The 26,858-nt window shown below is 41.1% G+C and overlaps 1 protein-coding gene across 1 annotated transcript in view; it reads left to right on the top strand.

Moving 5' to 3' along the window:
* The window catches only part of adamts18 (ADAM metallopeptidase with thrombospondin type 1 motif, 18), a 63,283-nt gene extending 37,115 nt beyond the window's left edge, over positions 1 to 26,168 (top strand). The window contains exons 15-24 of the mRNA XM_040129332.1: positions 1,213 to 1,336; positions 1,659 to 1,903; positions 10,443 to 10,563; positions 12,143 to 12,269; positions 18,672 to 18,876; positions 21,131 to 21,325; positions 22,891 to 22,961; positions 23,146 to 23,311; positions 24,675 to 24,870; positions 25,299 to 26,168. Coding sequence (XP_039985266.1) covers positions 1,213 to 1,336; positions 1,659 to 1,903; positions 10,443 to 10,563; positions 12,143 to 12,269; positions 18,672 to 18,876; positions 21,131 to 21,325; positions 22,891 to 22,961; positions 23,146 to 23,311; positions 24,675 to 24,870; positions 25,299 to 25,414 — 1,566 coding nt within the window. The 3' untranslated portion in view covers positions 25,415 to 26,168. The remainder of the gene's footprint in view (positions 1 to 1,212; positions 1,337 to 1,658; positions 1,904 to 10,442; positions 10,564 to 12,142; positions 12,270 to 18,671; positions 18,877 to 21,130; positions 21,326 to 22,890; positions 22,962 to 23,145; positions 23,312 to 24,674; positions 24,871 to 25,298) is intronic.
* Positions 26,169 to 26,858: the final 690 nt, after the last annotated feature.

Genomic DNA, 26,858 nt, shown 5'->3' with positions numbered 1-26,858 from the left:
AAGGTTTTACATGACAGTGCATGGCAAATGGTTTATGTACTTTTATACTCTTAACTAGTACACAGGTGTGTACTTGTAAGAGTGTACAAGTACCTTTGCCTATTGTCAACTTTTCTTCTCAAGGTGACGGGAGGCAAAGTTGAGAGAGTGTCTGGATCAAGTGGCCCAGTAAAACTTTTGGTGAACTGGTTTTGCCCTAATACCAACCGCCTTTTAAGAGAGGGTTCACCTGCGCCATTTTGTGGCTTTTTTTGTGGTGTGCTGTTTTTACAGTGTTAATTGGCACAGCACACTTACTGCATATATGTCATGTCTTTCATTTACCCAAAGACATGTTAACATTTCAGCAGTACTACTGGGAGAATAAGGCCAGAAAGACATAACATAAGACTTAACATTTACTTTTGTTGTTAATTCCTATTATTTATGATTTCATTTCGGATGGAATTTTTTCTTTATGGCAACACAGCGACTATTATATTTCTTACATCTAAACGTTATTTGTTAGGAAAACAAAGGCAAAGGTTAAAGTGCAAGAACTAATTACTTGTTCAGCTCTGATATACTGTATTTATTACGGCAGTGCAAAATATGATTACAATGGACATTTTGTGTATGTTAACTTTCAGTTTCACTTCTAAATAAGAGATGTAGGTAATTGGCTTAAACCAGGGAATTTTTTAAAACCTGTCTAGTTGTCAAAATGAGTCATGTTGCTGGTCATACTCGCTGTTTTTTAATGAGTAATTCCTGCCAATATGTCATTTCAGTGCCTTTAAGATGAATAAGGGCATAAGGAAAAGGTGGAGTGTAGTTTTGTGTGCTTCAGTGTGAATTTACCTCAGCTTGTTAAGTGCTTCAGTGTAACAGTGAAAAAGTGAATTGTGCAAGAAGTTGTTAAAAGTGCACCGAGATATTAAGAATCTCCTCTCCTTTACAGTTCACTCCATTTTATTGCAAACTTGTCTTTTTCCTGCATTTCATTTAATCTTAAGAGTAATGATGCATTACACCACCATGCTTATATTGTCCTTGTAATCTAGATCCCAGGTGCAGTTGTTACATGAAACACCTATTGTCGCAATACAGTATGATAGTTTATTCCATTGACATGAGTAGAAAAGAGCTGGTCATACAGTTTATTTGTATTTACGTCTTCTATATTGCAGAACTGTTGTCATTGATGGTAAATGTGTGTTATTATGTGTGTAGGCAGTGGGCTGTGATCAGATTCTGGGTTCCAAGGCCTCTCTGGACGCCTGCGGAGTCTGTAAGGGAAATAACTCCACTTGCAAGTTCTTCAAGGGCCAATACACCCTTCAACACAGGGCCAATGGTAATCTTGTCTTTGTCTTTGTTTGTATTGTGTCTGTACATGTTAAGTACCGTACACTGATTTTTTTCTTCAAGACAAAGGACAAGAAGGACAAGAAGTATAACCATGCACAGATGACCCATTTCATGCATGGATATGTGCAATAACATATACGAGAGATAAAGCTGAGGTAAAGCAGGGATGATGCTACCTGTATGCATGGGTAGCAGGAGTATGTGAAGAAACACGTCCTAAGAATTGAAAAAATTTCAAGGAGAACAGCAATAAACAAATATCTAAGCATAATTCAGTATTGCCTTTCCATCCTTCTTTTTTTTCCCAGAGTATTACTCCATGGTAACAGTCCCAGCAGGGGCACGAAGCATTCACGTTCAGGAAATGGAGGTCTCCACCAGCTACATAGCCGTCCGCTCCCTGAAAAGGAAGTATTACCTGACCGGGGACTGGACTGTGGACTGGCCGGGAAAGTTCCACTTTGGTGGAACTGTGTTTGACTACCAGCGCTCTTTCAACAAGCCGGAGAGCCTGTATGCTGCTGGACCTACTAATGAGACGCTGGTGTTTGAAGTAAGCCGCCGCTGCCGGGTGACGTCCGTTTGTGGCAATTGACAGTGACAGGGTCCCTTTTTTTTAATGTCTGGACATGACGAGGCTTAGATAGAAAAAGAAGTTTGGGTGGTAGGGAGAACAGGGGTGGTTGTAGCTGCCTGCAATGCTTCTGTGGGGGATTAATTGTGTTGGGTGGTTGGTTAGATCAGGCACGATGGGTGGGTGGTGTGGAAGGCATTAGAAAGAAACCAGCTTTTGGGGGCTCAAACAGTGTGTCCTGTGCAGGGCTGTCCTCTTTGTGAGTTATAGAGGGAAAGGAAGAGAATATAAGGGTAAAAAGTAGAGGAAGGAGAAGACAAAAAAGCTCCATGTTATTTCAAGGACTTATCAAAATCAGTCTGTTCAAGTGGGGTATGGGGATATTTGCCCCAAACAGCTTATGTATCGACTGTACTGGTAACTGTAGCTTGCTAGCAATGTAAGCATATGTGTAGAGCGTGTATGTCTTTATGTGAAAGCTCAGACTCAGACTCTCTCTCAGAACTCACACCAGAAACTCCAGTTCATTCGGCTGTTTTCCTATAGTCCTTTTTCCTTTTTCCTCCCATATTTATGTGTTCATGAATTAGAGTCATAAATCTCGAGGGTCGGAACACAGAACACAGTGTTACCAGTTTTCATGGGGACTAATTCTTCTGTGAGAATTCCACTGAAAACACAAAACGATCTGTGGATTATACAGAGTAATTGGGATACTTCCTGAAAAGACATGTTGCTGTTGAAATTCAAACTGTAAAGGGGTTTGGTGAAGGTGGCAGATATCTCAATACCTGGACAAATAAAACCAAAAATCGACATGACCCGATACAACTAAGGAAAGGATAAGTAAGAGTAAGTGAGAAAATATGTTTTCTGTAGTTTGCTTGAATCCATCCTTTAAGCATCACCAGAATGACAGGGAGAATAATCACACATCAGAGATAAGGAGATGTAGCACAATTAGTCTAAATCAGCCTTTGTGCCACTTTCACTACTCAGATCAGTCTCACATGGAAGAAAGTTGCCCCTTTGTTTATAAGCGCTATAGTTTCTTGGTACTGCCAGCTCCAGTGTAAACGCAGTCACGTGTTTGTCCATGTACACATATTCAAAGCCATGGATGTGGCCCCCCCGGGCCATTGACCTCAAAAGTGCTTTGTTCTAGCCATGTGATTTGAAGCTGATAGAGCGAGTAAAACCCCTAAGTCAACTACCCTTTAGAGGCAGGGATGAAAAGTATAAAATCAGATGGTTGCTCGGAGTGTGATGTTCTGCATAGTGTGGGAGGTGATTTATGAGCTGATGGTGCTTTTTTTGCCGTGCGTTTGTGATCAGCGGTGTGTCAGAAACCAAAAGTTTTAGGGGAGGGTTAGTCTTTACCTGTCCTGAAGACTTCAGCAGAATGTGATGCTGGACAGGTTTAAGTAAATGGCGTTTGGAAGAGCGGGATGTTCTTCCCACATAACGTTGTCAGCAAAAGCATTTATTTTTTCTTGAACTTTGAACCCTAGCTGTTGAAACAGAAGTGGAAACCAGGTGAAGAGCAGACATTTGGCTTTTTCCCCCTCCATCCAGGGTAAAGTGATAGTCATGTAAGAGCTGGTCTCCCCTCAGTCCCTTGTGCTACTGAAATACTGCGGTTAAGTCAGGAATGACTGGCCTGTAAATCCAGGAGGAATACCAGAGTGATATTTCCGAAGTACTACGCTGGTCACTTGTTTGGCCGTCAGGAAATGTCTGCGTGGTCTTCTAGCTATTTTAGAAAAGAGGCTTCTGTTTGTGGGCGGTTTAGGTGAGTCGCTGCTGTAGTTGGCATTTGAACAGCCCATTCTTGTTTCCTTGTGCAAGATGATTGCTTGCAGAGGTACAGACTAGTAACATTAATCTAATATTGCCATTCCCTGAGGAGGTTGCAGCATAGCTTTCATTCTTGTTTCTTAGCAACTTGGCAAAAATTTCTGCATTCTGCAGTGTTACAATCTTGCTTTCACTGAGCATGTTATTATTTAGAGATAATAACAGTAAACATTTTTATTTACAACTTGCATCTTATTTTTAGCCATGCTCATGATGTGGTTTTAGGAAAGGGAACGTTTGTTGGTCAGTCCACAATTTTGGTCCAGACTGAAATATTGCACCAAGCAATCCATGAAACAGTATTTCATGAAACAGTATCTTATGGATTGCCATTAAATTTTGTACAGACATTCATGGTTACCAGACCCAGTCTCAATACTTTTGTTTATGATTAAATACCTGTGAGACTAGCTATGATCCCATCAGCCTCAGCTTTACTTTGTGTTTAGTGTTATCAAATGATTGTATGCTGAAACACTAAGTTAAGATGGTGAACATTATAGCTGCATGGTAGCATTGTCAATGTGAGCATGTTGCCATGTTAGCATTAACATTTAGCTCAAAGCATCTCTGTGTGTTAGTTCGGCCTCACAGAGCTCCCAGCATGGCTCTAGACTAGACTCTTACTCTTATACTTTTGGTCTTTATTCCTTTTGGTAACGGCGACATTGTTGAAATGATAACTGCTGAGCTCTAGGAACATGGCGGCATCGCTAAAAAGAAGTAAACTGGGGGAAAAAAAATCACAAGCAGTAGCCTACTTACTGTGGTTTTTCTGAGCAATGGGGGGATTATAACCAACATTTTGGGTGTACTCACTTTCAAAAGTGTTTTGGATAATCTATTGATAATCTTAACTGTTGGCTTGTATACAACCTGTCTGATTGTCAGAGCACTGGTTTTCTTTCCCGCCCTTGTTGTAGCAATGTCTGTGATTTTCCAGATCTCATCCCTTTCTCTGGTTGAGTACAGTGTTATCATAACCAATAGAAACAACTACAAAAAAATAAATCCCAAGTTGTAATAGGGATAAATTATCCTTTAAAGGAAGGACTTTGCTAAGTCGCTCCTTCTGCTTGTTTGTGTGTCTCATTCATACATCTGTCCAGCAGAGAACTCAGCTGTAGCATGCTCCTGATCTGCAGATGACACAACCATAATCTCTATAAGTATGTCCTGTAATTACAAAAAGGAGAAAGAGGTTGATAGAAAGAGAAGGATAGAGAGAGAGGGGAGGGAGAGTGAGATTAAAAGATTAAGAGTTCTGCAATTGAACTCTCTGGATGTGAGAAGTTAAGGTCAGGGCAATGGGACTTCAACTGCAAATGAAAAGAGCCAAATTAAGGAAAATGAGTAGGGTTTTTTTTTCACTGCTGATCTTCATATGTTTCACACATTCTACATAACTGGCTCTGTCACTGAAAAACTGAGAGAGTGCAATGGGGGAGGGTATATGCACCGATCACCCCCGGACCCTTACTCAGCTTGAAACACTCAAAGAAAAACAAATGTTGAGTGTCAGCGTAAACTGTTACAAGGTGTTCACATCTGCACAGCTGCTCTGCTGGTAGGGAGGAGGAGGGAAGGGGAATTGGAGGAGAGCATGAGGAGGTAATAGATATAATATATAGTTGCCTAAGGAGGTCTCAGTGGATGCCAAGCAGGATTATTCCCACTGAACTGACATTTTTGTGGTGTGGCAAGGTCCTGCCAGTCCAGGGCAAAGCTTTGTGGGTCCACAAGTGAGACTGATATCTTCGTCTGCTGCATTGTAATTCATCATCATCTCATCTGACTTGATGAGTGGTGTGGTGGTTGGGTTGTGAAAACCAAGACACTCTGTGGTCTTGTGTTGCACTGTAGGAAGACAGACTCAAATCACTCACACAACTTAAACTTGAAAGGCCCCTCTTGCTTAACTTCTCTTTAGTAAATATTTGTTTCTTATAAAAAATTTGATTTTTTGCATGTCTAAAGAGTCGATATTTGTAACCATACTACCAAAAAAAAAGCCTTTCAGGAGATTCAAACATTTGCCTTTAATGAACGCTTCTCCAACTTTGATCCAAAGAAAAGAGAATAATTCAAGTCAAGTGAGCACAGTGTAGATCTACCTCCACCGCGATGTTAGAGATACACTTTTTTTATTGCATAAATTTTAATGCATAAACTTGCATAGAAATCTTTTCCATGATAAGTTTGATCACTCAAGATCACATTTGTCTCCTAAGGTAGTTTTGCACCTGTATTTTTGAAGTGTATTGTTGGACATGGAGTAGTACAGCAGAGTTTTTTCTTACTGTGCTCATGCATCTAAATTTTCTAAATACAAATACAAATTTTAAAAATCCAACAATTTTGATTAGTCAAGATTTTTCAGTTAAAAAACATCCAATCAAGGATCTTAAAATGCCATTATGTCCGCTGCTAAAGGTCGGCAGTAAACAGTAATCATGCTGAGATAACATATAATAAAATCTGAAGTTTAAATCAGTTAACATTTGAATTCTGGGTCAATTTTGAAAGAATTCAGCAACTATGGCATAGATGCAGTTTTTAACTACAACCACAAAGTGTTTTTTTAAATTGCTACAGCTCTGATTTGCACCTCTGACTGGCTTCTTCTCCATAGCAATGGCACTTGAGGCACCTGGGTAGTGTAGTGTTTAGGGCCATCTGCCATGCGAAACTGGGAAAAAAAGTTGAAATTATATAGCATAGTGTTAGTTCAGTCACACTTATACTGGCTGATTGGCTCCAGCCATTTACTGTTTACTTTACAATGATTGGCTTATTCACAGCCTTATACGTTAGTAACATCCAATCATAATCATTCTGCTTTATAACCTTACACATCCTCACTGTTACTCTGGATTCACTGAAAATTCCCTCAAACAGCAGAGCCTTTTCTACCAAATCTAACTGTATAACCATTTTCTATAAATGGTCACTCCCTTGACATATGTGTCTCTGACTGAACCTTTGGTTAAATGGGATTGTAACACTCCCCAGGAGAGTTTTCAATGTGATTAACATTGAAGAAATATTTGAAAAGTGATTACAGAATGGCGAAATACACTTCAGGATCAGTCACTTCGCAACTCTAGCTCTGGCCAAGTAATATGGGTTCTCTGCCATGATTTACCTATTGAAAAAGGTTTATTGATGCATTTCAATTTGCAAAAACAGAAATCAGGTTTTGTTTTTGCATGGACATTTATGAAGTCAAGTAACAACCAGAAGTGGAGTTTAATCAAATTATTGAATAGCATGTAAGCTTACTGAGTTACAGAGGTTACTGTTGCACCCATTCTATACTAACAATTACTACTGATAGTAGGTTGTGCTAAGATAAGGCATTATCTGTTATGACCAATATCAAGACAGTGTGCTCCTGTTAGTTTGCTTTGACTACCAAAGAGTTACAAGGGCAGTGGCTGTCTGGGAACAAGCATGAAGTCACTGTTGATATTGTGACTGATTGCAGGAAGTTATGGGATTTTGGTTTTGCAGTATGGGTAGGTTGGATATTTGTCTTTGGTCCTATTAGTCTTGGTGTTCAGTTGTCATCCAGGGTTTGAGTGTTGGCTGCAGTTGTCACAGACTGAAGGAGTGGAGAGGAGACAGGTTTGGGCAGGTCTGAAATTATTGTTTGAAAGTTAGTGCCTGTCCTGGCAGCCAATGTTAACACTGTGGTTGGTTGGGTTTATTCAACATTGTGGATAGCTTAGTTATTTTAAAACTTCAAGGCTTCAAGGATGTGTAGGACCCTAATTAAAGGGATTAAAAAAAATGCTGAATGTTGTTTTTATAACTTTTGGTTCAGATCACTGGAGGTTGTTCGGCAAAAGAGCAGGAATGTTGGTAAGAGTTGTTTGCTTGGATAAGCATAAAGTCCCGGTGTGGTAAGTGGTGGCAGTTTTGCGTAATGGCAGTGGGTTTGTGTTTGGTTGGGGTGGGTTGCATCAGCAAAGGAAGTGGGTGTTAAAGTGTTGCTCGATCTTGCAGTTTGGTAGAGGCCACAATTTTATTATTTTAGGCTAGACACCCTGAAGTTTAAAGGGGACATTTTCTGAGACACTGAGGTTGCAAACATTAAACCAATGGTTTGCCTTGTGGCTTATGGCCAAGAACAGGATAGTAATGTGGCTGAGGTGAAGAAAGGAAGCCTGGTAGCTCTTTAATTGACTGTATGGATGTTTGCATTTGATCTTGAGGCATTTTAGACAGAAACTTGTACTATAAAGGTACACTGTTGAGTTTATGACTTGTAGTAATAATATGGAGCCATATTTTTTATGACTGGGTCCCCGATTTGTTAGCATCATACACACACATGTACAAGGGCAGCATGATGTTCTGCTGACTGAAAATTGGCGCCGGTAATGCGGCAAGAAATGTAGCAACATGCCAACAAAAGCACTGAAGAAGAAGACTGCAAGCAAGCAAACATGGATATGAACATTTTGTGATTTGAAATATTTTAAAAAATCAGCTTGGCAAATGTTTTATGAAGAAGGAAATATGTTCCATCGTGTTTTTAATTAGCTATTAGCAGTTCTTGTTTGCAGTGTACCGATGGATGTACAGACCCCCATTACTGAATTACTTCGATACTTAAGACTTAAAAACGTGAAGTTTCTCTGGCAGGCTCTGGAGATACAAGGTTCTAAGAGATTATGATATTCTTGGAAAGTGTAATTCACACTTGACTCTGAGAAGCAGTGAGGCAAAGTACTTAACTGCATCTATGGCCTGTGTGTCACAGACACTGCTGCTGCAACTGCAACTATTGTTGGTGATCGGGCCAAATTAGTGGACCAAACTACATTAACTTAACTTCCTGTTGTTTTTAGAACACTGGCATGCGCCTGTCTCTTTTACCTCAGAAATGACCTTGCCTCATTTTTTTTCCTCTGGTGAGGCATGCCTCACAGTTTGAAGCCTCTGTTTTAGGGAATTATGGAATACATGTGACTGTGCCTACCTCTGTCTTAATATCATCATATTTCTACATGCTGTCACATAGGTTTTTCCTTCCAGGTGTTCACATGTCTGCGAATGCTGTACTTATATATGCAGATGTGTGTCTGATATTAGACAGCAACTTGCTCCTCTCCAGATAAACATCTGTCCTTTGCCTCCTGTCTGGCACAGGGCCAACCGTACACATGGAACAGTTAACAAGAAGCACGAGGGGATTGGTCCAGTCAGTGGAAGCGTCCCAGGACTGTTGAATGTGGATTAAACCCAGGAGGTGTTTGGCTTTCTAAACTGGATGGTTGATGGTAGATTCCTTTGTACTTTAGGATATACCCCAAAGAAAATACACTTGTCAAAGCTGATTATTGCAGATATTGATAGACTGGTATGTTTGCCAGGCATTGGAGTAGATGTTGACATTTGGACTTAATACAATTTGCCAAATGGATTGAGGATTTATAACCACCCAACCTGAACTAAACTGAAGTGGGCTGTAAAAGAGACATAGCTATACTGAAGATAATCCAGTGCAGTGTTTTGAAATGGTTTAAAATGACACACTATGAGCCGACTATGTAAATGCACCTCACACAAAATTCTTCCCCATGGCAGGGAATCCTCACGGGGTTGTTTTAATGATAGCCTGATGCTTCTCCTGTAATGGGTATGTCTGCTGTCATTCATCCGTTTGTGTCTGCTTGACTTGAATGTCCAAATAAATCTCCTGAACAGAAAAGGTAACTCAGAATAACCAGCCAGTATAAAGGATGTGGTGAAAAGGAGCTAACTCTCGAAAGAAAATGGAAATTGTCCCTCATGTGTTCACTGTACTGTCCAAATAAAATGACCTTATAATAGTGTGGTCAGCCAGTTTGGACTAGAGAGGGAACAAAGCACTCCTTAATGTTTCTAGAGCCTTCTGGTTAGTGGGTAGTAAATCTAACGGCTCAGTGGGAACTGAGTGGCTGAATTAGGCTGCCACGTTGTCAGTGGTCTTACCTTTAGTCTATTGCAGTTGAGTCCATAACGGACCATTTGTTTCTGCTCTTCTTTGGCTGCACTTCTGCCATGTAGTTATTTTATACAGTGTAGGCATACTGTATAGATTTATAGAGTGCTACCAATTACAGATTGGCTCAGAGAGAGGGTACACATCCTACTGTATGTGGGGGGAAGACTTTTTATTATCCGGATATAAGGGAATACATGAGTAGAGAGCTGAATAGATTCTACAAAAATAGACTGTGAAAAAAAATTACAAGATTGAAAATAACTAGTAGTTGCAGATAGCAACTGAAAAGTTGAGGAAGCATATAAGAACACTGACAACCACCTGTGAATTGCTCTCTAGCAAAAGCCTCTCATAGGTGTAATTGTTAACAATAGGTATGCCTTTAAGGTTTACTGTATATTCGGTATTATGATTGATGTATGAACATGTGATCCCTACTTTAAAGTGATTACTAGTAGCATTGAGATTTTGGGCGTGGCGGTTTGCTGGTTTGACTCCATAGGGCAGCCAGGAAAAAGCGGTTACAGTGGATGACTCCCAGTGTAATGTTCAAATTACACTGGGAACATTTGAACATTTGAAGACGTGACGCGAATAAATATTAAAAGACAAACTATATTCACACACGTGACACTTTTTCTAACTGACTGTGTTCCTGCCTGACAGATCCTCCTGCAGGGAAGGAACCCGGGTGTGGTATGGGAGTACACTCTGCCTCGCACTGAGAGGAAACCTGACTACAGCTGGGGTGTAGTGCGCTCGGACTGCTCCGCTCCGTGTGCTGGAGGTGAGACTGTGTGTCTTTGTGTTTGAATGTAGGCCAGTACAAGTTTGTTTATTATGGGATTAAACTAGAGGATATATCTGTTTGTACATGTGTTGTGTACATTAATTGAACTTTCCTCCCTTGAGCAGTGATTGTTCAATCATAACTCAGCAACTCTAAGCAGGCCTGTACAGATTTGGATTTTGTGCAGGGGGGCTGTAGTAAGAGCAGTCCTCTGCTTTTAAAGAGTTCTGACGGTTGTCTTTTTTCCTAGCCTTACCAAAGCTAAAAACACAAGAACAAAAGTGTAAGAAATGGAAACAGTGTGTTTGTCTCCTCCAACATAAGCTGCAGTTGTTAGCAAGTCAAGCTAATTAGCTTACTACCTACAATAGCAATTTTAGCAGCTCTGTGCTGCTCTTTACTGGATTTGGGGACGTTTACACTCGAGCCACCCTAGCCAGTGTTACTCAAGATAGAGTTACATTTGCAAAGCACATCTGCTATTCATACAGTTTTTACATTAGAACTTTAGCTTTATGCGTACAACCAAGTGTAGCACTGAATGTCTTCCTTGAGAAGCTGTCTGAAAATGTGCATGGTTATCCCCATTTTTAAATGATATTCTCTTTGACGGCATGCTTTACACTCTGCCTTCGAGTGTGGCCATTTGGATCATGTATAAACACTTGACGTCTGACGTGGTCGGACAGCACGTCTCAACGAACTAGTTCTGATGGACCATAAACCAGGCCTTAGCCTCAGTCTTTTAGCATATCATGTATCATGCATATTTAACATCCCTTTTATGAGATTCTTGTTTTAAAACAAGTCAACTGGAAACATTAAAAAGTCAGACGGAGAGGGCATTTTCAAAGTCATGGAACTTAATATTAGCTTAAGTAGCTAGCTGGCCTCAGCTGATAAAATCTTCCAGTGAAAGCTGTAATCTCAATAGGTAAAACTGACAGATGACAGTGCTATTGTCTATCTCTGTCTGAAACCCATGGTTTCAAAACTACTTAAAAGTGGTAGATCTGCCAAAGTAATGTAAACTGCATATATGTTGTGTGAGAACAGAAGGTTCTGTTGCATAGCAACAGAAATTAAGGAGGGTGGGGCTTATAAATGGTCAATTAATAGAAAAGATGGGTAGAAACATGGGCATCTTCCTGTGTGCCAATGTGTACTGCCATGTGTGTGATGGTATCTGCATGTTTGTGTGTTTTTGTATTTGTCTTGTTTGTGTGTACGTGTTTTCATATTCTGTACAATTCCCTGCTGCTACAGTGTGCCCCAGGAAGTGTGTAAATGCTAATGAAAAGCATCCTTGTCACCTGAGAAGCTCAGACTCTGTTGGTCCCAAAAGAGTCTCAGCAGCCCCCTGCTCACTTGCCAGTGGATAGATGTGTATGTGTTCTGACTGTGGTCGTTGTAGCTCCCCTCTGGCTTGTCTTAAGAGCAGCGACAGCCAGCAGGCATGCAGACGTACTTGACTAAGAGATGTTGATCTATGACATTTAAAAAATGTAATTGCAGTAGTCAAGAACTGCAACAACTCTCGCTCTCTCTCACTGTTTATTTTCCGTTTTTCCATCAGGACGTATCTCGACCAAGGCTATCTGTCTGCAGGACCAGAAAGTTCAGGTCAACTCCTCCATGTGTAACCCCCTTACCAGACCGACACTGGGCTCCCATCTTTGCAACACACAGCCCTGCCCTTCATAGTAAGTGCTGCTGCGTGTGTGTGGCGGTCAGGGCATAGGTAAATTTATGACTGTTGCCAAATTTTCAGGAAAATCTTTTTTTATTTTTTATTTTTTATTTTTATTGCAGGTGCACACACACAGCCACATTCACACATGTGGCACACATAATGCATTCCTTAGCCCCTTACCCTAACCTTAATCATCACAACTAAATGCTTAAACCCAACCTGTACCCTAACCTGAACCTATTTCTAACCTGCACCCTAAAACCAAGTCTTAAGAAGGGACCCGCCCAAAATATCCACACTTTCCCAAAATGTCCTCAGTCCATAAGGGTCTATAACTCAAACTGGTCCTCACAAACATAGAAGTACAAGTACACTTCACACACAAACACACACACACACACACACACACACACACACACACACACACACACACACACACACACACACACACACACACACACACACACATACACTGTGGTTGAGCAGTCTAGGGGTTGCCTGTGGTCCATTTGCTGTGGCCAGCCACCACTCTGCTCAGCCTTTCTCCATGCTCCTCTTTTCTGCCCACTCTCTAATTTTTCATTTCTCTTTCCATTTTCCTTTTTGAGAAAACACAAGAAACCTTTCCCTGTCCACTGTGCTGTTGAATCAGTCTTTACTTAATGCATTACAGTGTTTTCTCCAGCTGTATGTCCATCTGAATGTGAAGCAGATTTTAATCACACTGTCATGGAAAAAATCACGCAGTGTTTGATTTCTTGTCTTCATGTTTGTGATGTCCATCTTTGTTCTAGCACTTGGTGAGAACAGGCTCCTGGTGGGTGGCAAGCAGAGCTTTTAGTTTAATCTGAACTCTCTTGGGCTGGCAAACCTTAACCAGTCTTAACCAGTAGAGGAACTCAGACCTAATAGTTTAAAATATGCAAAAATGTTTTAATTTTCGTTACTACAGTCAAGGACACTCATTTTAAGCATTATTTTAAGCACACTTGTTCAAAGGAAATTAAACCTTAGCAGGGCTACTATAATAGAAATATTACTGAGGTCACCAGTGTCATGTCATCAGTAGTATTTCTGGGAGTCTGGGTGGTTAAATGACACAAGAAGTTTATATTCTGTGATTACCCACATGATGGATGTTGGTAATCACCGTTTTTTAAGGCTGATTTTGATATCTTCTAGATTAAATAGATAAATATTTTACTCTTTTTCAGACTATTATTAGACTATGTTGTAGGAAGCTACAGAAAACAAAACTGAACAGTTAAGTGAACAAATAAAATGTGAAATTCGTGTCTCTAAATGGGAATCATCAGCCTGAAATACACTTTGTGTTTAGTGCTAAATAGAAAATGTTAGCATGCTAACAAGTGAAACTAAGATGTTAAAACGGTTTACATTTTACAGTCTAGACATCAGCTATTAGCATGCTGATGTTAGCATTTATCTCAAAGCACTGCTGTGGCTAAGTACAGCCTCACAGAGCTGCTAGCACAACTGTTCGTTCTTAGTCTTGCTAAATACCCAGAGAACTTTTCAAGGTTTTAGTTGGTGGCGGGTCAAACATTTCTTAGGTGGATGGGGTTCTGTTTTGGAATTTGGAGTTTTGACTTCAGCGTTTCTCAAATCCTGGCTACATTTCATTTCAGTCTAATCCATAGACACAAGGTTCAAACAACTGGTTGACTGTTTTTGTCAGGAAGTAAATACAGGTTGATTTTTCAAGTCTACAGTGGACTTTTTACTTTAGCGAACACTTGAGAATAGGAGAGAGAAAAATAGAAATAAAGAAAGACAAGGCTGAAGGGAACGCGGGAGACATGAAAGCCAACTTGGAGGGATTGTTGCTTTCAGTGCATAACATCCCCTTATATATTCATAGTCCAAACATTCCTGACTTTCTTAGAAGCAAATTCATGCCTATGTTTTATCTCAGTTGTCTTGACAGTGTACTTAATGGCATGTATTTTAAAGGAGACTGAGCATTTAGGGGCCAGTGGATCAAGCAAAGGAGGAAACCAGGCTAAAGTGCAATGAAGTAAGAAGTTGCAGCAGCACTGAAAAAAATGGCCTCTCTCCTATGTAGGCCTTTGGCCGAGGGAACTGGAGCCAGCTTGATTTACAGCGCTGCTCCACGTCTTGGGTTCAGTGAGAGCGTACACATGTACACACAATTACACATACACAAACACACAAGGTGGCATGCACTTTTACCGTTCATATGCACACACATTTTCCAAATGTATGATTCTGAAATAATGTATTACGGATCCAAACCTTTAAGTAAAAATAGAAATACATGCTGCTTGTGTCTGATGTTAGTGATGTTGTCATTTTGTCCACCATCAGCCATTGTGCAACAAGTCCAGACTGCACTTTCTCCTGTGTCAGGATCGGTTACACCTCCAACATACAGCCTCTGTTTCTCACCAAGTTTCCCACCACCCGAGAGGGCATTTCCTGCCCCTAATCTTGGGCATACCATTTCTCTTATCCTGGCGAAAGGCATTAAACAGCCTTGTTGCGTGTCCTGACCTCCCCCCTCTGTTTGGTCGAAGAAAGTGGTATAGTCCAGATAAATGACGTTGCAGGTTGTCCATCCAGGAAACCAAAGCAGTGTTTGACCCCCATGGATCTCATTATACAGTAGCTGACACCATTTCTCAGCTGGTTGTATGTATAAGTCAATTTATGGGCGCTGCACAGGAAGACAGTTGAACTGAGCGAGCAGCATGAGAGCTTTAATGACTGCATTAAGACCTCCAGGATGTATGGGCACACATTCAAGAGCCTAGCAGAGAAAAGAAAAATTGACAGTGAGGTGGGATGCATGTGCGCTCCGTGTGTGAGTGTATGTGTGCCTGACAGGAGGGGGAATGTAAAAGTGCCTGCTTATCTCTGTGGTGTGTATCTCGGGTGCTGACAGGCCTATCCATGTTTTATTGTGCAGAGACGGCGAGATTCCCATGGGGCCCGGCCAGTCTAGCCACGCAGAGGCAGTCAAACTCCCCCTCCACACTCTCACCCCTTCACTCCCAGTTACACTCTTTTGCTTTAGACCCATTTTAGATCTTCACTCCACATATTGTTGTTCGTCTGACAGGGAAAATGAGGATCCTAGACTTTGGTGTTGCAGCAGTTTGTGAACATAAAAAGGGGATGCAAGGAGAATTTCAAGACAGTAGTTTAATCTTCCAGCCCAACTTGCAGTCAGGAAGAGATACACTCATATCTCATAGAAGTTTTTTTCCTGTCTTGCTTGGTCCACTTGCCTGCCCCCATTCCCAGCTCCTACTACCGCTCCATCTTCTCTTCCTCTGTAGTTCAATCCCTGCTGTTTAAAGTTCTTTGCTCTTTCTCTTGGTAAAGGCCATCTGTAGATCCAGTTACCACAGCTTGGGGATTTCTCTGTGTGTATCACGCAGCAGCATGTACACAAATGAGAGCGAGGTGCATTGTATCCGTGCCAGAGAAGATAAGCAGAAAAATAGAGAAAAAGATTTATGCACAAGATGCTGACCACAGCTTGTATTTATCAAACCTGTAAGATTTACACCGAAGATTGCTCTAAAGAGCCAACTTACAAGTAAAAAAGTTAAAGTAAGTAAAGCTAGTAAAAAAATTTGCTTAAAAGTGACGAATAAGATAAATTTATCAAGTTACTTCTACTTACAGCAAAGTATAAGAGTAACATTTAAGAGCAGTTCAAATGACCAAATGATTAATCACACGTATGCTCAAAGCAGGAAGAGCTAATCAGAGACGAAAAAAGATATGGCTATGATATGGTAAAAACTGTGAAAAACGTGTGAGTTCATTCTTTACAAAAGTTTATTTTATTTGTATCAAATGAATAGCTTCAGCAACAGTTAACATGGGAAATTAACAATGAACACATTTCTAATATATAAATATATAAATAGAGCTGAAATGATATAGGAAATAGGCTAAAAGGGAAACAAAAAGATACCTAAACTGGGGAAGGAAAGTAATTCTGCTGCTAGTAGATGAGGTTAGAGAAAGGATTAAGTAACACATTGACAACAGCAGGCAATGAAGATGCACAGCAATCAACTGCAAATCAAATCAGTTTGCTTTGTTCTTGTTTTTTGCACTGTAGCACACAGTCAAATAAATAATAATTAATAATATGGATATAAAAAAACTGGTGCAACATTTAAGCAAATCTGAGCTAAAAGCTTAGCAGTAAGCGACAACTTTAACTAGTAGGCTTAAAGTACACTATTCTGAATTACACAAATTGCTTTGGATGACATATTGCCGCGTATCATGTCTCAGAAGGTGTATACTCACCTCTGTTTCTGCACTGCAATCATCTGTAATTTGCACATAACCAATTTAAGGGACCCCTGGGGTTCTGTTGTATTTTTATGTCAAAAGACATAGCTTTTATTCTTATGTTTGGTAGTAGGAGTACATTTGAAGGATTTTTACCTTTATCTTTCGCTGAAGTCCAAAATTTCCTTTTTATCAGATTGATAAATACTGGCACAGATTTCGATTTGTACAATTAATAGGCCTTTTGCACAGCAGACATGTTGAATTGTCACAGTAGGAAAAGGGCAGGTGCTACTAATAACATTGGCAATGACTTAAATAGCTGCTCATTTTAAAGAAGTAAAAGAAAGGAATACAAATGTCAGATGTCACCTTGTTGGAATGAAGTACTGAGAAAAGAAAAAATACAAGGAAAGAGATAAAAGAGCTGCTTACACAAGCAAAGCGAGTACAGCAAGAAATGTATATAACACAAGTGTACACAAGTACACCAAACCACACAAATGTGGGTAAAAATCTGATTAAAAATCATAGTTTCATAGAGTCCTCGTTAATATGGGTATAGCAACCTGTTAAGCAGAGGTGGTATAATTATGCAGAACTACTTGAAGGACTTGAAAACTGTTGGCCTGCAATCAAACTCAATATTAGGGTAAGAATACATGTTCATTCCTTGGCGGTAACTGGTCTGCAGCCACACACGTACTAAAAAAAATGCACGGGAGAGTTTCTCAGAACCTCCCCTGCAGCATTGCACTTTTCTACCTCAAAATACTGTGTGTCAGTTATTGAAACATGTCAGAGATACAAATTACAGCTAGGTCAGTGGTGGTTTGCAGCGAAGCAGAGTGGCTCTTCAGCCACTTTTCCCCAATGATATATTGTTATTTATAAGCCAGGGGAAAAAAAGAAAATAGTCCCAATGCCAAAAATCCCAAACCAATGCTTTCAGGTCCCACTGGTTCACATCTTTCCCGTTTCCAAATTGCTGTTTAGTCCTGGTGCTTCATTTTTCTGTGGTGTTTGAAAGAGAATGAAAGCATTTTTCTTTCCCCAAAGAAGGTCGAGGGCTTGGAGGAACGGTCTCTGCGGTAGCATGTCGTCTCAGAACTGGACTGAGCCATCTGCCCATCTCTCCATGTCCCTCTTCTAAACCTGTGGTTGTCAGACCACTCATTTGCTGTAATCTCCCCCTTCAGCGCCGTTGCCAAGACAGAAGCTATTTTCGAAGCAGCAGTAGGCTTTCATCACTGGCGAAGCACGATTTCAAAGACACTTGAGGAGAGGAGAGGACAGGAGAGGCAACACACACTGGACTAAAGGAAAAGGAGATTAGAAATAAAAGGAGAGAGAACAGGTGAAAAGACGAGTGAAAAACATAGAAAGAGGAATGAAAAAGATAGGAGAGGAGAAAAGAGAGAATTGAGGGATCGTGGATGAAATTTGTCTGTGCCTTATCGTATGTTGTATATTGTGCTGGAGAGTTGAGAGTTGTATATACAATATGGTTTCCATGTTTACTTTCAAATACAAATAATGCGAGAGAGAGATGGATGAATATGGATATATACTCTGGCCTTTGTATTTCCTTTGTATGTCCAAAACTACCAATTTGCACAATGACAAAGATCACCTGGTGAAAATATTGTGAACATTTTAAACGCAGAAGGTCCAAGTTTTAATTAACTATAACTTTTAAGAAAAGAAAGAAAAGCCTAGCTGGTTCATTCTTTTGAGTTTTTAATCACTTACTAATACGTGGTGTTCTGAAGTGTTTGGTGTGATAGCACTTAATGGTAATTTAGGGTGAAATAGTGTTTTTTTGAGTGTATGTTTGGGCCCAGAATAAGTGCCGCAGATTCGAGTTGGGACCTATGGTCGGCGGTCCTGATCAGGAGCTCTGTCATGTGGCTGGTATTCTGGAGACAGAGTTTACGCTATAGCACCTCTGTATACCATGTACAAAACCCTGCATGTACGATTTAGCATTTTATTCAGTCACTTACACCTAAAGGCTTTTTATTAATACTACCGATCACTGATGCAAACCGTTCGTGTTTCCTTAAGTCTCCTCACTCACCTTCTCTCTCTCTCTCTCAATATCCCTCCACAGCTGGGCAACAGGCGACTGGGGTCCGTGCAGTCGCTCCTGTGGAGGAGGCCAGCAGACGAGGACGCTGCGCTGCCTGAGGAAGGTTACCTACCAGAGGGAAGAGGTGGTGGCACACTCCCTCTGCCCCGTCATTTCTCCGGCCCAAATCCAGCCCTGCCACACCCAGGCCTGTCCGCCTGAGTGGAGCACTGGATCTTGGTCACAGGTGGGTTTGCAGAAGAATTTGAAAACTTAGAGCCCTAGCCACACTAGCACCGCGGCTCTTGCGATGGCAATTTTGGTTGGCTGGTCGGTGGGTGAGTCCACCACTTTGGTCCAGACTGAAATATCTCAACAACTATTGGATGGTTGGCCATGTAATTTCATGGCCCCCAGAGAATTAACCCTAATGACTCTGGTGGTCCCTTGACTTAATGTAGTGCCAGTAGCAGGTCAAATACCATTCTGTGAAATACTGAATAGTCATATCCTCTCTTTGGATTGGCTCATAATTTGGTCCTGACCTTCATGGCTCTGAGACAGTGAATCCTAATGACTCTGGTCATCCCCTGACAAATTTCAAATCATTCATCACTTGATCGTGACCAGATACCTGTGGAACCATTACTACATCCTCAGCTGTATTTTGTGTTTAGTGCTAAGTAGTATATGTTAGCGTCCTAAGCCTAACTGAACATGGTAAACATGGTTTAGTTGATGCTAAACATCAGCATTATGACATTGTCACTGTGAGCATGTTAGCAAGCTGACATAAAGTATCATTTGACTTAATTTGTTTAGGTGTAAAGAAGACTTTCATATTGGCCTTTCAAGTACAGAATTGTAAGAAAAACAGTAAGAAAACAGGTTTCAATCATGATGATGATACACTACTTCTGACTCTTCTTTGTTTGTTTTTATTAAATCATTCTTTCTACAGGTTATGTGATCACGGTCATAATGAATTTATTGGCTAAATTTCATGCAGAAAATTGCCAGCCTAAGGTGAAAACACAGTGACAGTGTGTGCCTGAGAGGAGATACACACACTCGCGGTTTCCCATGCAAGCTCAGAGGTTTCTCTCAAGCTAAAACAAACGCTCTGCTGCCCTCTGTTGGACATGTGGAAATCAGTGAAACAAAGGACTTAAATTTAACAATGTGCCACTTGTCTCTAGATACAAATGAGGCACTAGTCAGGAATGTTTAACTTTACCCTGTGACATCTGATAGTTGTTGAAAAACATTCTTAGTGTTCTATTTTCATTGCAATCACAAAGAAATGTTTTATTTTTATTTTTCCCTTGTTCTTCATGTTTAACATTTTGGAAATTTAATTTGTGCACTTTCATCAGAACGAACTCTACCCACATTTAGTCACCAAATGAATCACAAAACAGCCACACAAAAGTGATCATAAGTCATTATTATCTGGTTTTCAATAAACTCCTCTGGGTCATTAGTACTCATCAAATGTTGATTTGCAGGATTGAATTGATTTGCTGCATGGAAATATGCTTTTTGCAGAGCTATCATTTGATTAGGCCACTTAATCCGATGGCTGTTAACCAAGTATGACTTTAAAAGTCATACTGTGTGACCACAGTGCATCACACAGCAGACAGGGCTTTTATTTTGCTCATTCTCGTGTATACAGTAATAACAGCTTGGCAGCAGATCACATAGTTTTGTCAGACTTTCAGGAATGGTTAGCTGGTGTGACCTGCACATCCCGGACATTCAGCTGTCAGTCAGCCATCGTTCTTTAGGTCACTCGTGTTGTGCTCTTGGACTGTTTTGTAACACCAGTGTGAGTTCAGTCGGCGGTCATGTAGAGACAAGGTCAGTCTCCCTGAAAAAAGGTCAATCAGACGTTTCAGTGACAAAAGGACAAGTGGGATGCGTGAACGTGTGTGGTTGTGTGTGTAAATGGATATACACAGATGTGTATGTGCCCTATGTCTATTAAATTAATGTGATGCTGTCGCATAAACTGCCCTGATGGCTGTGGTCGTCAGTCCCAGCAGAGCAGTTTGACTCTGTTGTCCATCTCTCTGCAGTTCATGTGGAGTTTACAGCAGCAACGTCCGCTGTTGGTGGAGACTCTGATGAGTTGAGGTCACATTCATCTCCAAGTTATGGTTTTATTGTATTTAACGTTAGGCCATAATGGGCTGTCATCAAACCAGTGACCTTCTGTTTGCTTGTCCACCATGTGGTGAATTACAAATGCGTTTGCAGTGCCAAGGCTTTTTACTCTGTTAATATGGCCTAGGGCTTAAACGTGATGAAAGCTGAAGGTCAAAACAATTATAAGAAAGTATCAGGCTAGGTTGTATGTGCATGCATGTATGATTTAATCTATGTATGGCCAATAACCTTTGCTAACTGAAACACTAAACTCCTGATGATACAGTCATCTGTGTCTCTGACTTCGGCTCCACGCTGACTTCTTTTACTTCCTCTTTGTCCACTCACAGTGCTCCAAGACCTGTGGCCGTGGACTGAAGAAGCGGAGTGTGTTTTGCCGCAGCACAGATCCGGGGGCCAAAGCAGTTGTGGTGCCCGACAGCATGTGCAGACAGCACCACAGACCTAAAGCCCAAGAGACATGCGTCCTGCGGCGTTGCCCCAAAAACGAAAGGCTGCAGTGGATCCCCACTCCCTGGGGAGAGGTAGGCACAAAGAGACATGAAGCTCAGGGAGCAGTAGCATCAGAGGTGAAATGTGTTGTGGAAAGATCCACCCTAAAGCACTTGAAATATGTTAAAAGAAATAGCTTTTGGTGATGCACCTGGTGTTTGTGGGTCCATGTTACTTGGTGGTATGTGTGACTCGTTCCAAATGTAGAGGACATGACAAACAAACTGGCCTGGAAGTAGAGGAGGCAGGTTGAGGAAAAGGGAATAACTGAAAATGAATAACTCATTAAAGTACAGTACATTTTTCTAATAAAGATAATTGAAACTGCACTTTTCAAGCTGTCGGTCTAGTATCTGCAACTAACGAGAGATCGAGAAGTTTTCACACATGTTAAAGCAGCTAATGTAAAAACAGTCAGCCAAATCAATTGACAACAATTTTCATAATTGATTTAATCTTTTAATTAGTTTATCAAGCAAAATTGTCAAATGTGTGTATTTTCCTCTTTTACCTTTGTAAAAATTGATTGCCAGTTAAATGTCTTTTAGTTTTTGAACTGTTGGTTGGACAAGACAAACAGTATGAAGACGTCATTTTGAGTTCAGACAAACTGTGACTGTTATTTTACACTTTTATATACGGCAGTGCATAGCTGCCACAGAAATAACTGCTCAGTTTCTCAATGTAACTCGAAAAGTTTCTCATTTTTACCAGATCATTTACATATTAAAACAAAACATTTTTTTAAGTTATTATGGTAGATTTTCGTATTATTACTAGAAGTTTGCCTTTTTTGTGATATAACAAGATACTGTTACAGAGAAAATGAAAATAGTAATAACATGTAAAATATCAAAGCAGGAAAAGGATCTCATTATAACATGAATATTGAACAGATTAATCAGAAATGAAAGTAAGTGTTAGTGTGCAGCCCAATAAATAAAGAAACTTTATGTCTACAGACCATCTCAGTTGTTTAGTGAATTTAATCATTGCAGTTTTTGCAAAAGCCAGGCCGCTGACCACCGCTTAGAGAAGAAGCAGCTCAGTTTGCCGGATCGTTCACATTATTTTACCGCTTTTGCTCAGCAATCTTGCCAGTTTACTCCTGGGATTATGAAGGATTCTCTGCCAAGAATTTATGCTGTCAGATGATACGCTCTACCAAGGATTCGCTTACAGTTTCCAAGATAAGCTCGCTTACTCCAAAGCTAATCAACATCCTAAAAACAGGGAGGCATACATGTTTTATTAAAATGTTTATACCTGGGAAGTTGGAAGAGTATGGAATGAAAAAGGTCAGTGTAAGGATTAGGTTTGCAGCACAAGACTAGCAAGATAAAACACAGCGAAGACAGTTCCCAGAATACACTGTGATTTGGATTTTGAACAGGAGCCAGACACACTCATGCACGTACATACACACTGCATGCTCATCAGATGTAATGACTCAGTGGAGTAGTCAGTATTTTGGCTCTGTTTCTACCACTAAGTGACCTTGTGGTGTCTGCTGCTACGGGGAGCCCTCTGCATCACACGCACACACTCGCAGAGTTCATTTGCTGAAATCCTCCCTCCTGCCTGCACTCTTTTTCAGTGCTCCAGGTCTTGTGGCTCAGGAATCCAGAAGAGAGAGCTTCGCTGCGGGGAGAGGGACTCACAGGGAGGGTACGTGCCTGCAACTGCACACCAAGATATCCCTCACACTTTAATAGATCTACCGAGATACTTAAGAGATCCCACTGTGTCATCTGTGTACTATATCCTCTGAGTCAGACTTTCAGTGTTTTCAAATTTGGGAGCTCTGTAGTAAAAGTCATTTTGAACCGACAATCTGCGCTCTCACGCACAGGTATGTGGAGTTCCCCGTACGGAGGTGCAGGAACATGGCCAAACCTCTGGTGGATCTCCAGCAGGGCTGCAACCGGGGTCTGTGCCCAGAGCTCCCTCGGGCCATCCCTGGCAGAACTAACTCCAATGCTGTGGTCCTAGGCTGGTACTCCTCTCCCTGGCAGCAGGTACATTTGCTCATGCTTTGATCCAAAAACTGTCCACGTGAGAGACTTCTGGTCTTCCTGTTTGCAGCGTTTTTCCCTCATGTGACACACTCCTGTATGGTGACATGTGTGATGAGATTATATGGCCAAAAGCTGCAAAGAGTCATTTTAGATGGATATTTGGTAGAAAATTGGATCCCGGGGCATGTGATGCATGACTGGATGCTGAAACTAGACTTTGTCATTGTAGCCGTGATGACACTTAGATCTCACATCAGTTACCTGGACAAGGACAGGGGCAGGAGGTAGAAAACCGGATTTTATTGGGGATTTGAAAAATGCTTCTAAAACAAAAATGGATGTAATGGTGGTATGTGTGTATATTTTGTGGTATGTGGCAAAATTTGCCGGCGACATCTGTCATTCAGGCGTTAATATCGACAGCCGCTGACTTGAAATGAGGAGCCCGCCTTTGTCTAGATGTGTCTGAAATCACGGACACATTGTTTAAAAAATACTAAGAATTTTGAGCGGTAAATCTATGAGAACAGAAAGTTTAACAGGAGAAGCAAGGGTAACTAAGGGGGGCAGGTCAAATGAAAACAGAATCAAAATAGATTAAGTGTGAATGTAGAATTCAATTTTAAGTAGTGCGAAGCTCTTAAAAGTAGCTACTAGCAAAGTCATCCCACTTTGTGATCTCTCACTTGGGAACACCACGTGAGTTTACCAGGCCCTCTTCTCTGGGAGGCCCTGGAATAAGGAAGGCAGCACAACATCTGGGCCAAAACCCTGATCAATACAGGACATATGACCGGAAGTGGCCCCTCTGTTCCAATATCTCTGTTTCCCTAAAAAGGCAGACTGTACAGTGTAGGTGGTGGTGGTTCACAGACTTAGCTTAGTTCTTCCCCACAGCGGCTGGCTGTGTGGAAAGGACTTCAGATGCTATCCGAAAGCTCCGTTCTGTTACAGAGCCTTTCGGGGCAGTTGCATTGTAGTTTATGTGTTGTATCATCTATTGTACAAAACATCTTAAGGGCAACCTCACATAGCACAGTGTCTTATTCTGCTTGATCTGGAGCTTGTGATGCCTGTATGTTTCAACCAGAGAAGATATGTCCTGACAGCTCCCTGGAAGGCAAGTACATGCTGGATGGGATGTTTTCTTAATCTGTTCTTTGTCTCTGTGTGGACTTTCTCCTCCATCTGTTCCCCTCCCTCCTCTGCTCCTTTTATGACGACTCTTTTCCCTCCATGCGTTTCAACGTTTTATCTCCTTCTCCTATTTATATCCCTGCACTCCTTCTCATTTCTCTCCTTCTAATTCTGCCTTTCCTTTTGTTTTTGTCTCTCTGTTGTGCCTCCCTTGCCTCTGTCTCAGTGCTCTGTGTCCTGTGGCGGAGGGGTTCAGACTCGGTCCATCCAGTGTCTCCGGCAAGGTCGCCCTGCAGCTGGCTGCTTGCCCCATCAGAGGCCTGTCACTTCTAGGGCATGTAACACACACTTCTGCCCCGCCGCTCCCCCTGCTCCAGCACAACGCTCTGGCTGGATCACAGCTGCTGGATCGACACTTAAAGGTAAATTCCCGAGGGAGCAAAATACAGATTCATCCTGTTTAATTCACTTATAGCCATGAAACTGCAATGGCGGTGGAGTTGGCATTCCTCTTTGTGAATTCTTTCCAATTTCTAAAGACAAGCAACTCCAGTGAATTCAACAGTACGTTGTCTATATGGTATGTGTTTGTATGTGGAAATGGAAGAATTTGTCATTTAAGTCATTTCTCAAGGGCAATGTTAAACATTCACCAGTTCCAGCTTCTTAAATGTCAGCTTTTGCTACTTTCTCTGCTTTTTATCGTCATAAAATGAGGCTCTCCCGTCGGCAAAGCTCATTTTTCAGACTAAACAATCCATATGAAGTTGTCACTTTGGGTTCTGGGAAATTGTGTTAGTGGTGGCCTAACAATCGCTGCTAAATGCCTTTTCCTGTTTTTTCTCTGCAGATGAACACTGTGTGGACCATTTCAGCTGGTGCCACTTGGTGCCCCAGCACGGCGTTTGTAACCACAAGTTCTATGGACAGCAGTGCTGCAAATCGTGCTCCAGCAAGCGGCCGTAGAGCTCTGATACATCTGAGTCTATGGCTTCAAGCCTCTTGAGGAAACAACACTTCAGAGGCCATCGGGGGGGGGGGGTACTATCAGGACACAAAACTGTGTGTTTTCTTCCTGGAGTACTTGACTAATGAATTTTGAAAGAAGTGAAAGCGAGAATCCGTGGACTTTCTTAAAGAAAGCAATGGGGCTGCTGATGCTCATCTGCCAAAGCGGTGTCATCACGTCATTAGTCGCCTTGAAACTGGAAATGCAGAGCATCTGAAGACCCGTTGATGTAATATATCCAGCATCTTGTCATTTTGCGGAGTGTTTTCTTTTTGAAACCTCTGAAACTACAAGCCATTAAGAGAACAGGCAAGGACAATTGCATTTTCAGCTCGCTTGTACTGTATGTTGTATATTTAAAGGCGTCTGGTTTCATACACCTTTATTTAAATTATTATGGTTCGTAATATATGATTTAATATTTGTCAGGTGTACAGTGGATCTGTGACATGTTATTTCTATGTTGTGATATACCATAGGATTTTGCCAGTCACCCTTGAATCCACGTTATGAGATTTTACATGAGGCATTAGTAATCAATTGGTCAGAATTTCTTGCTCTCCTTCACACATTCTCCGCTTGTCTTGTTTGCTGCTGCTGAATCCATGACGCATCTTTCCTGTGCATTCCATTCATGTAAACACTATAAAACACACGTATCTGTGAACGTAAAACATTTTATCCAGTCACGCTGTAAGTGGTTGTTTTTATCTCTCCTGTATCGTTATGGTAATACAACTTGAACTATTTGTCTTTCTTTTCTTCCCTGCATTCTCTCTTTCAATTACAAACACAACTAGAATGGCACTCAGTAGAGCGCAAACTTCCACCAAGGCCAATGTCAAACAACATACACCAGACTTCAGAGAAAAAAATTCAAATTCGTAGTAAATGATTCTTAATGGGTTCTTCCCTGGCCAATGCCCCATCCCTCCACCAAGTTCGCTCCGATGTGGCCAGTGGACTTCGGAGACTTCAGCTTGGTGTTGTTCAGGCACTGCTTGAGCAATGTGATACCTGAGTCACGAAACAGCCAAAAATGGCTTGAAGGCTTCACTCGACGCAGACACAATCTTCCCTTTACACACTAATCATAAAAACAGATCAATTTCCACTGCATCCAAAAGTGTTATCATTTTGAACAATGACTGTCTCCCAGTAAGCATTGAGCCAGTGGTTTGCAGGTCAAAAGACATCTAGACGTCTAAAAAACTCAGATAAATGTGGTTGAAATTTTTTAGATGATTCCATTTCAATGTGAAGCACGTCCTAACTGTGCATTGAAATGAAGTTATTGAAATGTTTTTGAAACAAGTCCTATTTAAGTTATATGTCAACAAAACTTTTCAATCAATTTTTTGCCACTTATAGTCTTGACATCTGAAACACATAAAGTCAGTG

Source organism: Xiphias gladius, chromosome 1, assembly GCF_016859285.1.
Source record: "Xiphias gladius isolate SHS-SW01 ecotype Sanya breed wild chromosome 1, ASM1685928v1, whole genome shotgun sequence".
In the NCBI taxonomy this organism is placed as follows: domain Eukaryota; kingdom Metazoa; phylum Chordata; class Actinopteri; order Istiophoriformes; family Xiphiidae; genus Xiphias; species Xiphias gladius.
This window is presented reverse-complemented; position numbering and strand designations above follow the sequence as displayed.